This window comes from Solanum verrucosum, unplaced genomic scaffold (genome assembly GCF_900185275.1).
Source record: "Solanum verrucosum unplaced genomic scaffold, falcon-dt-bn FXZP01001133.1, whole genome shotgun sequence".
NCBI lineage: Eukaryota > Viridiplantae > Streptophyta > Magnoliopsida > Solanales > Solanaceae > Solanum > Solanum verrucosum.
The window spans coordinates 1-14905 of NW_026019625.1; the positions used below are offsets into that span (position 1 = coordinate 1).

General features: G+C 69.7%; 1 protein-coding gene across 1 annotated transcript; it reads left to right on the forward strand.

Moving 5' to 3' along the window:
* Window positions 1–55: 55 nt before the first annotated feature.
* LOC125822404 (uncharacterized) lies at window positions 56–14873 on the forward strand (the record flags this gene model as incomplete). The annotated part of the gene is made up of 3 exons (XM_049501832.1): window positions 56–5685; window positions 5745–13419; window positions 13487–14873. Coding segments are annotated over 3 exons (14692 nt in total), but the record flags the coding sequence as incomplete, so codon positions are not given.
* Window positions 14874–14905: the final 32 nt, after the last annotated feature.

The window sequence follows — 14905 nt, forward strand, 5'->3', positions numbered from 1 at the left end:
GGCGCGGCGACGGAAGGCCCGAGGCAGAAGCAAGAGCGCGGCCCGGCGGCAGCAGGACACAACCCAAACCAAGGCCGGAGGCGGCACAAGAAACAAAAACCCCGCGCCCGCAACGGGAAGAGGGCAAGAGAGAGCGGGAAGCAACGCCGGAAGCCGCAGAAAAACGCCGCCACACGCCGCGACCACACAAACGGAACAGCCGGGCGAGGCAACCGAGCAAAGGCGCGGCGAAGGAGAAAACCCGCAACAAAACGCCTAGAGAGCCGCCAAGCCGACGAAGCACGAAGCGCAGGCACAGAGGGGGCCGGCCAAGCACGAAGAGCCGCAAGCGGCGCGGACAACCCGAAGACCCGCCGGGACACCACGGGGCCCCAAGAAGGCGACAGACGCAAGCCAAAACGCGCACGGGGAGAACGGGGCAGAAAGCCGCGGAGCGCGCAAAGGCGGGAGCACGAGCCGCAAAGGCGGCGCAGGCGCACGCCGGCGCCCGAGGAGACCAGAGGGCAGCAAGGAAGACAAGGACAAAGAAAGCAAGGAGGCCGAACACACGGGCAGCAAGCCAGAAGGCGGCAGGGGCGGAGGCAACCCAAAAGACAGCACAAGGAACGCAGAGGGCCAGAACGAGCCGAAAGGCGGCGGAGGGAGGCCGCGGCCCGAAGCCGCAACGGGGGGAGCCGGACGAAAGCAAGCGGAGAAAACACGGCCACCCGGAAGGGAGCAAACAAAGCAGCAAGACGAGGCAGGGGGAACGGGCCACCGGCACCGGGGCAGCGGCCGGAGGCAAGACACCAAGCGCAGAGACCGGCCGGCGCGGCACGAAGAGGACGGGGCACCCCAAGGCGAGACACGAGGCCGAAGGAAGCCCGGAGCGAAGAGAGCCGGAAGCGGAACACGGAGCGCCGGGAGCGCGACGGGGGCCAGACGGACGGGGGAGAGAAAGGGCGGAGGGCCCGGCGCGACGCAAGAGAAAAGCAAGGGCACGAGCAGGAGGGAGACCAGGCAGAGCGGCAGGAAACACAGCGGAAACGCCGAACAAGAGGACGGAAGCAACGGAGGACCCGCCCGACGAACAGCCGAACAGAAGCGAAAGAAGCCAAACACCCGCGAGCCACAACCGCGGGGCCCGAACAAAAGAGAGCACCCCAACGGCGGGCGACACAAGAGCCCGGCCACACCACGGGGGAAGACCAGGCAGGGCGAAAGGAACGGCGGAGCAGAGCAAGCCAAGACCGCAGGGGGGAGAGAACCAAGCCAGACCCAAAAGCAAAGCAAAAGCCACCAGGCAAGCAAAAGAGAGCAACCCGAGGGGCGCGCCGCGGAAGAGGCACCACACAGGAGCGAAAGACCGGAGCCACGACGAAAGAAGCACCGACGGGGGGAAACACGCAACGGCGCAACCAAGAGCGCGGGAGCAGACGCAAGCGAGAGCACAAGAAACAGAAGAGAGGAAGAAGGAGAGCCGGGAGCAAAGAAGGCGGAGGCGGGCGGAGGGCAGAAGAACACGGACCGGGGAGCACAGCGGCCGAGGCGCAGCAGCGGCGCGAGCGGGAGCGGCAGAAAAGGGGCCGGGACGCCCCGACCCGGGGCAGCGGCGCGGCCCCCGAACGGCCGCCGCGGGGACCACCCCGGAGACCCGGGGGACCACCCCGACGGGCCGGCCCGGGCCGCGGCCGCGAGCGGGAGGGGCGGGCGCAGGCCGAGCGGCCGGGGGAGCGGGGAAGGCGAACCGGCGAGGGGGACACGCGCGGGCCCAAGGAGCGAACGCCCCACACGCAGAACACCCGGGGACGGGCGACGGAGAGCGGGAGGGCGGCGACCCCGGCCAGAAGAACCAGCGGGGAACGAGCGCGGCCCCGACGAGGACCGGCACGAAAACCAAGAGGGGGGGCGGAGCACCCGCCGAGGCCGGGAGAGAGCCGGGAAGGGGCGACGAGACGGACCCGACGGAAACCGCGGCGGAGAGCGAGCAGAAGACGCGCGGGGGCGGAAACGGCGCCGAGCAGGGCGAGCCGCCGGCGAGCGCGCGGGCCGCGGCCCCCGGGGGCCGCGCGACGGAGCGGCGCGAGAGGGCGGGCAGGGCCACGACAGCCAGAAAGGAGCGGCCCGCGGAGACGAAAGACGGAGGCGCAAGCCGCAACGGGAGGCGCAAACCCCGAACAAAACAACGAACCCGCGCCGCCGCAGGAGGGAAGAGCAGGGCGGCAGGCCGGGAGAGCGCGGGGAAGCGGGCCGCAGACGCGGAGACGGGCAGGGAGCCCGGCGCGAACCGAGCAAACGGAGCGCGGAGCGGAGCGGAGGCGCCGGGGAAGAAAGCGGGCCAAGAAGGCCGCGGAAAACGCAGGCCAGGGACCGGGGGAGACCCAGCGGGCCGGGGCGCGAAGGAGGGACGCCACCACGGCCGGCGGGACCGGCGAACGGGGAAGCGGGAAGGCGGCGCCGCGCGACGCCACGAAACCCAAAGGCGGGAGCCGCGCGCGGCAAGGAACGAGAAACGCGGGGGCAGCCGCCCCCACGGCCCAGAAAACCGCGGCGGGAGAGGCGAAGGAACACCCCGAGCAGCGGCGGCGCCGGAGGGCAGGACGCCCGCCAAAGCGGCAGGCGGAACAACCGGGGCCGCGAGCGGCGGAACAACCGGGACCGCGGGGGAGGCGGGCCCGGCGGGACGGGAACGGCGGAGCGGGGCCGGCGGCAGACCCCCAAGGGCAGCGAGGAGCGGGACGAGCAGCGCCGGGAGAGCGGGAGCGGCCACAGGCGCGGGCGGGGGCGGGGCGGGGCCCGGCCCAGCGGGGCGGCGGGGCGGGAGCGGGGGGGCGCGAGCACCGGCGCCGGAGGGGGCGCGCGGGCCGGGGGGGGCGGGACGCGGGCACGACCGCGAGGGCGGCCGCGACCCCGAGCGGGGGCCCGACCACGCGGGCGAGCCAGCCCGAGAAAAGAGGGGACAAGGAAGAGGGCAGAAACCGAGAAGACACACAAGGCACGACAGGGAGACAAAAGCGACACGGGCCGAAAGACAGCCGGGAGCCGCCCGAAGAGAAGGAACGGACGGCGCCGGACCGAGCGGCAGGACGCGACGAGACGGGAGCGCGGGACAAGGGAGACCGACGAACCGGGGCGCGGAGACCAAGGGGCACGACCCGAGGGACAAGGCAGGAGGGCACCGACGAGAACCCACCAGCAGGGAAGCCAACCCGGAACCCGGAACAACAAGGAAGGGGGCGGAGGGGAGAAAGAAACAAGAGGAGGCAAAGAACAAGAGAAACAGGCGGAAGCAAACCAAAACAGAGAGACAAAGAAAGAGCCCGCCCAGAACCGGGAAGGCACAGGACAGAGCGACGACAAAAGGAGGACAAGGCCCAAAACGGGACAACAGAGACGGGACGGGCGCGAAAGGAAAAGACAAGGCGAGAGAGACAGAGGGAGACGGAAAGAGGACAAAACGCCGGGGGCGCACCCCCGGCGCCGAGAAGGCGACGCCAAGCGCGAGCAACGCGGGCGACGAGGGCGCGGACCGGCAGCACAAAAGAGAGGCAGAGCGGAGCAGGAGGACCAAAACAACAGGGACCCAGGAGGCAGCAGGGCCGACGGAGCAAGAGAAGCAAAAGGGAACGGAAAGGCAAAGAAAGGGGCACAGCAAGGGCAAAGAGGAGGAAAGGGGGGAGGACACGAGCGGACAGGCAACAAAGACAAGGAAGCGAACGAACGCCGCCGGGCGCCCAGAAACCCGACGGGGACGCGCGGGCACAAGAAAAGAAACCACCGGCACGGACCCCCAGAAGCCCGGCAGAGGCACGGCAGGGAAGGAAAAGAAGGGAGCGAGAAGGGCGAGCACAAGAGGACCAAGGCCGGACGGGAACGAACCAGGCCCAAGAGAGCCAAGAGCGCAGGACGGCCCGGACGGAAGCGGAAGCGCGCCAACCGCCAAAACCGCAACCGACAGAGGAGAGGAAGCAAGACGAAACGGAAGCGGGAGGGAGGAAGGGGGAAGACACCACGGGCAAGCGGGACCACGGACGCGAACCGGGACGAGAGCGAAGGAGGCAACCGAGAGGGGCGGGACCACGGACGCGAACCGGGGGGGAGCCAAAGGGCGGGCACGGGGGGCGGGACCACGGACGCGAACCGGGGACGGGAGCCAAAACCAGAGCACAGGGAAGCGGGACCACGGACGCGAACCGGGGACGGGAGCGAAGCCGGGACAGAAGGAAGCGGGACCACGGACGCGAACCGGGGACGGGAGCGAAGAGAAAAGCAGGGCAGGAGGGAGACAAGGGCAGAAGCGGAGGACCGACGAGCAGACGCAAGGCGGCGAGAGCAGGCGACAAGGAGCGGACCGGCCGAAACGACGGCGGAAAAAGGGCGACGGCCCAACGACAGCCGAAAGCGCGCAAGGCGAGGGCAACACGAGGCGAAGCCGAGACGAAGGCCAAACAGACGGCAAAGCAAGAGGAGCAGAGACACCACAAGAGAGGGAGAGGCAAGAAGAGCAAGAGACAGGCGGGCAGAAGCCAACACGGCCCGAAAGAAGGGCGAAGGCAGGAAGGAGAGAAAGGGAGCAGGCGCGACACCCGAACCCCGCCAGACGCAAGCAAAGCAAGAAACAAGGCCGAAACAGGCGCAAGCGCACGAGAGAAACCAGAGCCGACCGGAAAGCCGACCACGCGGGCGCCAACGCACGGGACCGGAGCGGGCCCGCCGAACGGGCGCCAAAGGCGGCCCCACGAACAAAAGGGGAAGCACCGCGGCAGGACGAAGAGAGGGACACGAAAAGGAGAGGGGGCGGAGACGGACCCAAAAGCGGGGCGAAAACGGGAGGGGGGGCCCACAAGGGGAAGCGCAAAACGAAGCCGGGGAAACGGCCCAAAGACCGGACGAAACGAAGACCCCAAAAGGGAGCACAAACAGAGGCCGAAAACACCGCAAAGCAGCCACAACAAGGAAAAGGGCAGCCCCGGGAGCACCAAGGGCGGAAAAACGAGACCCGGGCAACCCAAACAGAGGAGACCACGACGAGCCGGGCGAAAAACGCGACAAGGGAGCCGCAAGAAGGACGCAAAACGGACGAAGAGGAGCAAGAGCGCACAGGGCAAAAGGCAACAACAAGGCAAGCCGGAAAGCACCCGGCAGGGGCGAAAAGGAGGCGGACCGCAAACGAAGCCGCCCCGCGCGGGGCGGAGAGCACCGCGAGAGGCCCCGCGAAAGGCGCGGGAAGGGGCCGGGGAAGCACGGAAGGGGGACGCAAAAGGAAGGAGCAAGCGGAGGGGAAGGGAGGAAAAAAAAGGGACGAAAGGCGGCCGAAAGGCGGGAAAGGGCCAGAGGGCCACGCCGCGGCCACGGGGCGGCCGGGCGCGGCCACGGCACCGCCGCGGCAAAAGGCGACAACCCGGCAAACGGAAAGGGCGAGGGGCGGACGCGGGCGGAGGCGGAAAAAGACAAACCGAGAGGGAAGCGGAGGGGAAAGAGAGGGCGGACGCAACGGGGAAGGCGGAAGGGCCAGGGGGAGCGCGCGGCGAGGAAAAGGGGGGCCCACACCCAGGAGCGGGGGAACCAGAGGCCACAACGGCCAGCGAAAGCCGCGGGAAGGGAACAAAGGGGCGGGCGAGACCAAAAGCGAGCGGCCGAAGCGAACCGAGCGGGCAGAAGGGCAGCGGAGCACGGCGGCCAAGAAGGGGGACCAAAGGCAACGGGGCAAGGGAGAAAAAGCGCCAAAACAGGGAAACGGGCCGAAAACCCAAACGAACGACCAGGCGACCGAACAGGCAGGGCCAGCAAGGCAGAAAGGACGGGGGGGCGCGACAGGAAGGCGCGAGACGAGGGAAAGAAGGCGGGAAGGGAAAAAGGACCGGGAGGGGCAGGACAAGAGCCACGACGAAAAGAACGGGCGGCCGCGAAAGGAAGAGGCAAGAAGGACCGGAAGGCGCAAAGAAGCGGGGAACGGGCCCGCAGCGCAGGCGCGGCGCCCAGGGAGCCGCCGCAACGGGACGAGGGCGCCAACGGACCGGAACAACAGGAAGGGCGCGCGAGCGCAAGCGCCGCACAGCGCGGGCGAGAAGGGCAACGGGCGCCGCGACAAAGGGCAAACGAGCAGCCAACGCGACGGCAGCAGACGGGAGCACAGGGACGCAGCAGGAACAGACCGCCGCAACAGCGAAACAGGAAACACGGGGGGAGGGCGGAAAAGCGGGAGGAGGGCCAACGCAGAAGCAACCGCCCCAACGGGCCGGAGGAGCGCAAAGGGCCCAAGGACCGGGGCGAAGCGGGCCCCGCCGCCCAAACCGCAGCACGCCCGGCAGGGGCGACACACGGAGGAAGACCCGAGCACCAACAGAGAAGCGCAAAGGCCGGCGCCGCGAGCCGCAGAACGCGGGGGCCGACGCGGAGCCGGCCGGAGCCGAGCCGGAAGCACCCGCACCGGAGCCAGGGCCGCCGGAAGCAAAGCGGACCACGCGGCCGAGGCGCGGGAGACGCAAACCAACCAACGGGAGAGCGACAACGCCGACCAGAGAAGGCCGCGAAGGGGGCCAGCGGAAGACGGAGGGGGAGCGGGGGAGACGCAAACGCGGCCAAAGGCAAGAACGGGGCCCACGGACCGCCAAAAGCCAGAACACAAGCCCGCAACAGGCCGCAAGAACCGGAAGCGGGCGCGCCGACGGACCAGCAGGCGGGGGGGAAAGCGGGCGAAGGGCAACACGGGGACCCAACGCAGCCGGGAAGGCCGCCAGAAGCGAGAGGGAACGGGGGCCCCGAGCGGAGAGGAGGAAACAGGCACACCAGGAAGACGAACCACCGCGCGAAGGAGAGACGGGCAACCGCGCAGCACGGAGGAAGGAGGACAGGAAGGAAGGGGCGGACGGAGGCAACCGAGCCACGAGGACCCAAAGGCGGCAACACCGCGAGAAGGCCGAGGAACCCCACAACGAAGGCCAGAGGGAGACGCGCCCACGGCCACGCCGGAAGGGGAAGCGCGGAACGCGCCACCAGGCCGCAAAGGCGCGGCCGGACCGGCGGGCAGCACAAGCAACGGGAAACAAAGGCAGCAAGAGCGCGCCGCAGGCCACGCCACCAGGAAGGGGCCGCAAGCACGAGACAGCGGCGCGGGCCCGGAGGGAGAGAGGAGCGAGACGCAGGGCCGCAGAAAGGAGCAACGGGAGCAAAGCCCCAACGCGGGAACACAGAGGCGGCCGGCAAGCGCAACACGCCAGCAGGAGCGAAGGGAGCCGGACCACCAGCACCCGCGAACACGCGAGCGCGAAGGGCCACCAAGGCCGCAGCCGCAAACGGACAACCACGGAGCCGAGCAAGCAAGGAAGACGGAACGCCCAGAGGCCAAGACACGGCGAGAAGCGGAGAGAGCCAACCGAAGCAGGCGAGGGCGAAGACGGAAGGGCCAAGCAAGGGGCGCGCCGCAACAGAGAAGAAGGCGAGACGACCCAGACGCACGGCCGGCGGCGCAAGGCGGCCGCGACCACAGGCGCCGGGCCCGGAGGAGAGAGAAGAGAGAGGGCAGAGGCCGGCAGGAGCGCAAGCCAACGACGCGGCCGCGAAGGAAGGGCCCGCGGGCGCAGGAGGGACGGAAGACGCCGGGGAGCGGAGAGAGCGCACAGCGAACGCCAGACAGGAGGCCGCCAAAGCGGAAGGGCAAAAACACCGCCGCCAACGCGAAGGCAGGGGGGGGAGGGGCGCGCGGAGCGGAAGCGGCCGCGACGCAGAAGCAAGAACCCGGCCCGGCGGCAGCAAGACACAACCCAAACCAACGCCGGAGGCGGCACAAGAACCGGAAGCCCGCGCCCGCAACGGGAAGAGGCAAGAGAGGAGCGGGGGCAAGAACGCCGGAGCCGCAAAAAGCGCGCCGCACACGCCGCGACCAAACAAAGGAACAGCCGGGCGAGGCAACCGAGGCAAAGGCGCGGCGAGAGGAGAAAAGCCCGCAACAAAACGCCGAGAGGAGCCGGCCAAGCCGACGAAGCGACGAAGCGCAGGCACAGAGGGGGGCCGGGCCAAGCACGAAGAGCCGCAAGCGGCGCCGGAGCAACCCGAAGACCCGCCGGGGACACCACGGGCCCCAAGAAGGCGACAGACGCAAGCCAAAACGCGCACGGGGAGAACGGGGCAGAAAGCCGCGGAGCGCGCAAAGGCGGGAGCACGAGCCGCAAAGGGGCGCAGGCGCACGCCGGCGCCGCGAGGAGACCAGGAGGGCAGCAAGGAAGACAAGGACAAAGAAAGCAAGGGAGGCCGGAACACACGGGCAGCAAGGCCAGGAAGGCGGCAGGGGCAGGAGGCAACCCAAACGACAGCACCAAGAACGCAGAAGGGCCAGAACGAGGCCGAAAGGCGGGCGGAGGGACGGCCGCGGCCCGAAGCCGCAACGGGGGGAGCCGGAGCGAAAGCAAGCGGAGAAAAGACCACGGCACCCGGAAGCGGAGCAAACAAAGCAGCAAGACGAGGCAGGGGGAACGGGGCGGCACCGGCACCGGGGGCAGCGGCCGGGAGGCAAGACACAAGCGCAGAGGACCGGCCGGCGGCGGCACGAAGAGGACGGGGGCACCCCAAGGCGAGACACGAGGCCGAAGGAAGCCCGGACCCAAGAGAGCCGGAAGCGGAACACGGAGCGCCGGGAGCGCGGCAGGAGCCAGCCGAGAGGGCGGAAGAGAAAGAGGCGAGGACCGGGCGCAAGCGCAAGCGGAAAAGCAACAGCACGCGCGGGGGGAGGCCAGGGAGAGCAGGAGGAAACACAGCGAGGAAGCACGAACAACAGGAACGGACGCAACCGGAGGAACCGCCCGACGCACAGCACGACAGAGGCCAAAGAGGAAAGCACCGCGAGCCACGAGCCGCCGAGCACGAAAAAAGAGAGAACCCCAACGGGGGGCGACCACGAGAGCCCGGCCACACCACGGAGGAAGACCGGAGGGCGAAGGAACGGGCGGAGAAAGCAAGCGAAAACGCGCGAGAAGGGGAGAACCAAGCCAGGCCCAGAAGCACAGCAAAAGCAACCAGGGCAAGCAAAGAAGGGCAGCCCGGGGGCACGCCCCGGAGAGGAACGAAGCAAGAGCGAAAGACCGGAGCCACGACGAAAGACGCACCCACGGGGGGCGACACACGCAACGGCGCGACCAGAGGCGCAGACAGCAACGCAAGCGAGAGCAGAGAAACAGAACAGACGAAAAAGGAGAGCCGGGAGCAAAGAAGCCAAGGCGGGCGGGGGCAGAAGAACACGGGACCGGGGAGCACAGCGGCCGAGGGCGCAGCAGCGGCGCGAGCGGGAGCGGCAGAAAAGGGGGCCGGGACGCCCCGACCCGGGGCAGCGGCGCGGCCCCCGAAGCGGCCGCCGCGGGGACCACCCCGGAGACCCGGGGGACCACCCCGACGGGCCGGGCCCGGGCCGCGGCCGCGAGCGGGAGGGGCGGGCGGAGGCCGAACGGCCGGGGGAGCGGGGAAGGCGAACCGGCGAGGGGGACACGCGCGGGCCCAAGGAGCGAACGCCCCACACGCAGAACACCCCGGGGACGGGCGACGGAGAGCGGGAGGGCGGCGACCCCGGCCAGAAGAACCCAGCGGGGAACGAGCGCGGCCCCGACGAGGACCGGCACGAAAACCAAGAGGGCGGGGCGGAGCACCCGCCGAGGCCGGGAGAGAAGCCGGGAAGGGGCGACGAGACGGACCCGACGGAAACCGCGGCGGAGAGCGAGCAGAAGACGCGCGGGGGCGGAAACGGCGCCGAGCAGGGCGAGCCGCCGGGCGAGCGCGCGGGCCGCGGCCCCCGGGGGCCGCGCGACGGAGCGGCGCGAGAGGGCGGGCAGGGGCCACGACAGCCAGAAAGGAGCGGCCCGCGGAGACGAAAGACGGAGGCGCAAGCCGCAACGGGAGGCGCAAACCCCGAACAAAACAACGAACCCGCGCCGCCGCAGGAGGGAAGAGCAGGGCGGCAGGCCGGGAGAGCGCGGGGAAGCGGGCCGCAGACGCGGAGACGGGCAGGGAGCCCGGCGCGAACCGAGCAAACGGAGCGCGGAGCGGAGCGCGGAGGCGCCGGGGAAGAAAGCGGGCCAAGAAGGCCGCGGAAAACGCAGGCCAGGGGACCGGGGGAGACCCAGCGGGCCGGGGCGCGAAGGAGGGACGCCACCACGGCCGGGCGGGACCGGCGAACGGGGAAGCGGGGAAGGCGGCGCCGCGCGACGCCACGAAACCCAAAGGCGGGAGCCGCGCGCGGCAAGGAACGAGAAACGCGGGGGCAGCCGCCCCCACGGCCCCAGAAAACCGCGGCGGGGAGAGGCGAAGGAACACCCCGAGCAGCGGCGGCGCCCGGAGGGGCAGGACGCCCGCCAAAGCGGCAGGCGGAACAACCGGGGCCGCGAGCGGCGGAACAACCGGGACCGCGGGGGAGGCGGGCCCGGCGGGACGGGAACGGCGGGAGCGGGGGCCGGCGGCAGACCCCCAAGGGCAGCGAGGAGCGGACGAGCAGCGCCGGGAGAGCGGGAGCGGCCACAGGCGCGGCGGGGGCGGGGCGGGCCCGGGCCCAGCGGGGCGGCGGGGCGGGAGCGGCGGGGGCGCGAGCACCGGCGCCGGAGGGGCGCGCGGGCCGGGGCGGGGCGGGAGCGCGGGCACGACCGCGAGGGCGGCCGCGACCCCGAGCGGGGGCCCGACCACGCGGGCGAGCCAGCCCGAGAAAAGAGGGGACAAGGAAAGGGCAGAAACCGAGAAGACACACAAGGCACGACAGGGAGACAAAAGCGACACGGGCCGAAAGACAGCCGGGAGCCGCCCGAAGAGAAGGAACGGACGGCGCCGGACCGAGCGGCAGGACGCGACGAGACGGGAGCGCGGGACAAGGGAGACCGACGAACCGGGGCGCGGAGACCAAGGGGCACGACCCGAGGAGCAAGGCAGGAGGGCACCGACGAGAACCCACCAGCAGGGAAGCCAACCCGGAACCCGGAACAACAAGGAAGGGGGCGGAGGGGAGAAAGGAAACAAGAGGAGGCAAAGAACAAGAGAAACAGGCGGAAGCAACCAAAAACAGAGAGACAAAGAAAGAGCCCGCCCAGAACCGGGAAGGCACAGGACAGAGCGACGACAAAAGGAGGACAAGGCCCAAAACGGGACAACAGAGACGGGACGGGCGCGAAAGGAAGAAGACAAGGCGAGAGAGACAGAGGGAGACGGAAAGAGGACAAAACGCCGGGGGCGCACCCCCGGCGCCGGAGAAGGCGACGCCAAGCGCGAGCAACGCGGGCGACGAGGGCGCGGACCGGCAGCACAAAAGAGAGGCAGAGCGGAGCAGGAGGACCAAAACAACAGGGACCCAGGAGGCAGCAGGGCCGACGGAGCAAGAGAAGCAAAAGGGAACGGAAAGGCAAAGAAAGGGGCACAGCAAGGGCAAAGAGGAGGAAAGGGGGGAGGGACACGAGCGGACAGGCAACAAAGACAAGGAAGCGAACGAACGCCGCCGGGCGCCCAGAAACCCGACGGGGACGCGCGGGCACAAGAAAAGAAACCACCGGCACGGACCCCCAGAAGCCCGGCAGAGGCACGGCAGGGAAGGAAAAGAAGGGAGCGAGAAGGGCGAGCACAAGAGGACCAAGGGCCGGACGGGAACGGAACCAGGCCCAAGAGAGGCCAAGAGCGCAGGACGGCCCGGACGGGAAGCGGAAGCGCGCCAACCGCCAAAACCGCAACCGACAGAGGAGAGGAAGCAAGACGAAACGGAAGCGGGAGGGAGGAAGGGGGAAGACACCACGGGCAAGCGGGACCACGGACGCGAACCGGGGACGAGAGCGAAGGAGGCAACCGAGAGGGGCGGGACCACGGACGCGAACCGGGGGGGGAGCCAAAGGCGGGCACGGGGGGGCGGGACCACGGACGCGAACCGGGACGGGAGCCAAAACCAGAGCACAGGGAAGCGGGACCACGGACGCGAACCGGGGACGGGAGCGAAGCCGGACAGAAGGAAGCGGGACCACGGACGCGAACCGGGACGGGAGCGAAGAGAAAAGCAGGGCAGGAGGGAGACAAGGGCAGAAGCGGAGGGACCGACGAGCAGACGCAAGGCGGCGAGAGCAGGCGACAAGGAGCGGACCGGCCGAAACGACGGCGGAAAAAGGGCGACGGCCCAACGACAGCCGAAAGCGCGCAAGGCGAGGGCAACACGAGGCGAAGCCGAGACGAAGGCCAAACAGACGGCAAAGCAAGAGGAGCAGAGACACCACAAGAGAGGGAGAGGCAAGAAGAGCAAGAGACAGGCGGGCAGAAGCCAACACGGGCCCGAAAGAAGGGCGAAGGCAGGAAGGAGAGAAAGGGAGCAGGCGCGACACCCGAACCCCGCCAGACGCAAGCAAAGCAAGAAACAAGGCCGAAACAGGCGCAAGCGCACGAGAGAAAGCCAGAGCCGACCGGAAAGCCGACCACGCGGGCGCCAACGCACGGGACCGGAGCGGGGCCCCGCCGAACGGGCGCCAAAGGCGGCCCCACGAACAAAAGGGGAAGCACCGCGGCAGGACGAAGAGAGGGACACGAAAAGGAGAGGGGCGGAGACGGACCCAAAAGCGGGGCGAAAACGGGAGGGGGGGCCCACAAGGGAAGCGCGAAAACGAAGCCGGGAAAACGGCCCAAAGACCGGACGAAACGAAGACCCCAAAAGGGAGCACAAACAGAGGCCGAAAACACCGCAAAGCAGCCACAACAAGGAAAAGGGCAGCCCCGGGAGCACCAAGGGCGGGAAAAACGAGACCCGGCAACCCAAACAGAGGAGACCACGACGAGCCGGGCGAAAAACGCGACAAGGGAGCCGCAAGAAGGACGCAAAACGGACCGAAGAGGAGCAAGAGCGCACAGGGCAAAAGGCAACAACAAGGCAAGCCGAAAAGCACCCGAGCAGGAGCGAAAAGCGAGGCGGACCGCAAACGAAGCCGCCCCGCGCGGGCGGAGAGCACCGCGAGAGGCCCCGCGAAAGGCGCGGGAAGGGGCCGGGGGAAGCACGAAGGGGACGCAAAAGGAAGGAGCAAGCGGAGGGGAAGGGGAAGGAAAAAAAGGGACGAAAGGCGGCCGAAAGCGGGAAAGGGCCAGAGGCCACGCCGCGGCCACGGGGCGGCGCGGGGCGCGGCCACGGCACCGCCGCGGCAAAAGGCGACAACCCGGCAAACGGAAAGGGCGAGGGGCGGACGCGGGCGGAGGCGGAAAAAGACAAACCGGAGAGGGAAGCGGAGGGGAAACGAGAGGGCGGACGCAACGGGGAAGGCGGAAGGGCCAGGGGGAGAGCGCGGCGAGGAAAAGGGGGCCCACACCCAGGAGCGGGGGAGCCAGAGGCCACAACGGCCAGCGAAAGCCGCGGGAAGGGAACAAAGGGCGGGCGAGACCAAAAGCGAGCGGCCGAAGCGAACCGAGCGGCAGAAGGGCAGCGGAGCACGACGGCCAAGAAGGGGACCAAAGGCAACGGGGCAAGGGAGAAAAAGCGCCAAAACAGGGAAACGGGCCGAAAACCCAAACGAACGACCAGGCGACCGAACAGGCAGGGCCAGCAAGGCAGAAAGGAGGGGGGCGCGACAGGAAGGCGCGAGACGAGGGAAAGAAGGCGGGAAGGGAAAAAGGACCGGAGGGCAGGACAAGAGCCACGACGAAAAGAACGGGCGGCCGCAAAGAAAGACAAGAAGGACCGGAAGGCGCAAACAAGCCGGGAAACGGGCGCGCAGCGCCGGCGCGGCGCCCAGGAGCCGCCGCGACGGGACGAGGCCGCCAACGGACCGAACAACAGGAAGGGCGCGCGAGCGCAAGCGCCGCACAGCGCGGGCGAGAAGGGCAACGGGCGCCGCGACAAAGGGCAAACGAGCAGCCAACGCGACGGCAGCAGACGGGAGCACAGGGACGCAGCAGAACAGACCGCCGCAGCAGCGAAACAGGAAAACACGGGGGGAGGGCGGAAAAGACGGAGGGAGGGCCAACGCAGAAGCAACCGCCCCAACGGCCGGAGGAGCGCAAAAGGCCAAGACCGGGGCGAAGCGGGCCCCGCCGCCCAAACCGCAGCACGCCCGGCAGGGGCGACACACGGAGGAAGACCCGGCACCAACAGAGAAGCGCAAAGGGCGACGCCCGAGCAGCAGAACGCGGGGCCGACCGGGAGCCGGCCGGAGCCTAGCCGGAAGCACCCGCACCGGAGCCAGCCGCCGGAAGCAAAGCGGACACGCGGCCGGGGCGCGGAGACGCAAACCAACCAACGGGAGAGCGACAACGCCGACCAGAGAAGGCCGCGAAGGGGCCAGCGGAAGACGCGAGGGGGAGCGGGGGGAGACGCAAACGCGGCCAAAGGCAAGACGGGGCCCACGGACCCCCAAAAGCCAGAACACAGGCCCGCAACAGAGCCGCAAGGACCGGAAGAGGACGCGCGGACGGACCAGCCGGGGGGGGGAAAGGGGGGCGAAGGGGACACGGGGCCCAACGCCGCCGGAAAAGCCCGCCAAAAGCGGGAAGGGAACGGGGAACCCCGAGCGGAAAGAGAGAAACAGGCACACCAGGAAGACGAACCACCGCCCGAAGGGAGAGACGGCAACCGCGCGGCACGGAAGGAGGAGGAACAGGAAGGAAGGGGGCGGACGGGGCAAGCGAGCCACGAGGACCCAAAGGCGGCAACACCGCGAGAAGGCCGAGGCAACCCCACAACGAAGGCCAGAGGGAGACGCGCCCACGGCCACGCCGGAAGGGGAACGCGGGAACGCGCCACCAGGCCGCAAAGGCCGGCCGACCGGCGGCAGCACAAGCAACGGAAACAAACACAAGAGCGCGCCGCAGGCCACGCCACCAGGAAGGCGGCCGCAAAGCACGAGACAGCGGCGCGGGGCCCGGAGGGAGAGAGGAGCGAGACGCAGGGGCCGCAGAAAGGAGCAACGGGAGCAAAGCGCCAACGCGGGAACACAGAGGCGGC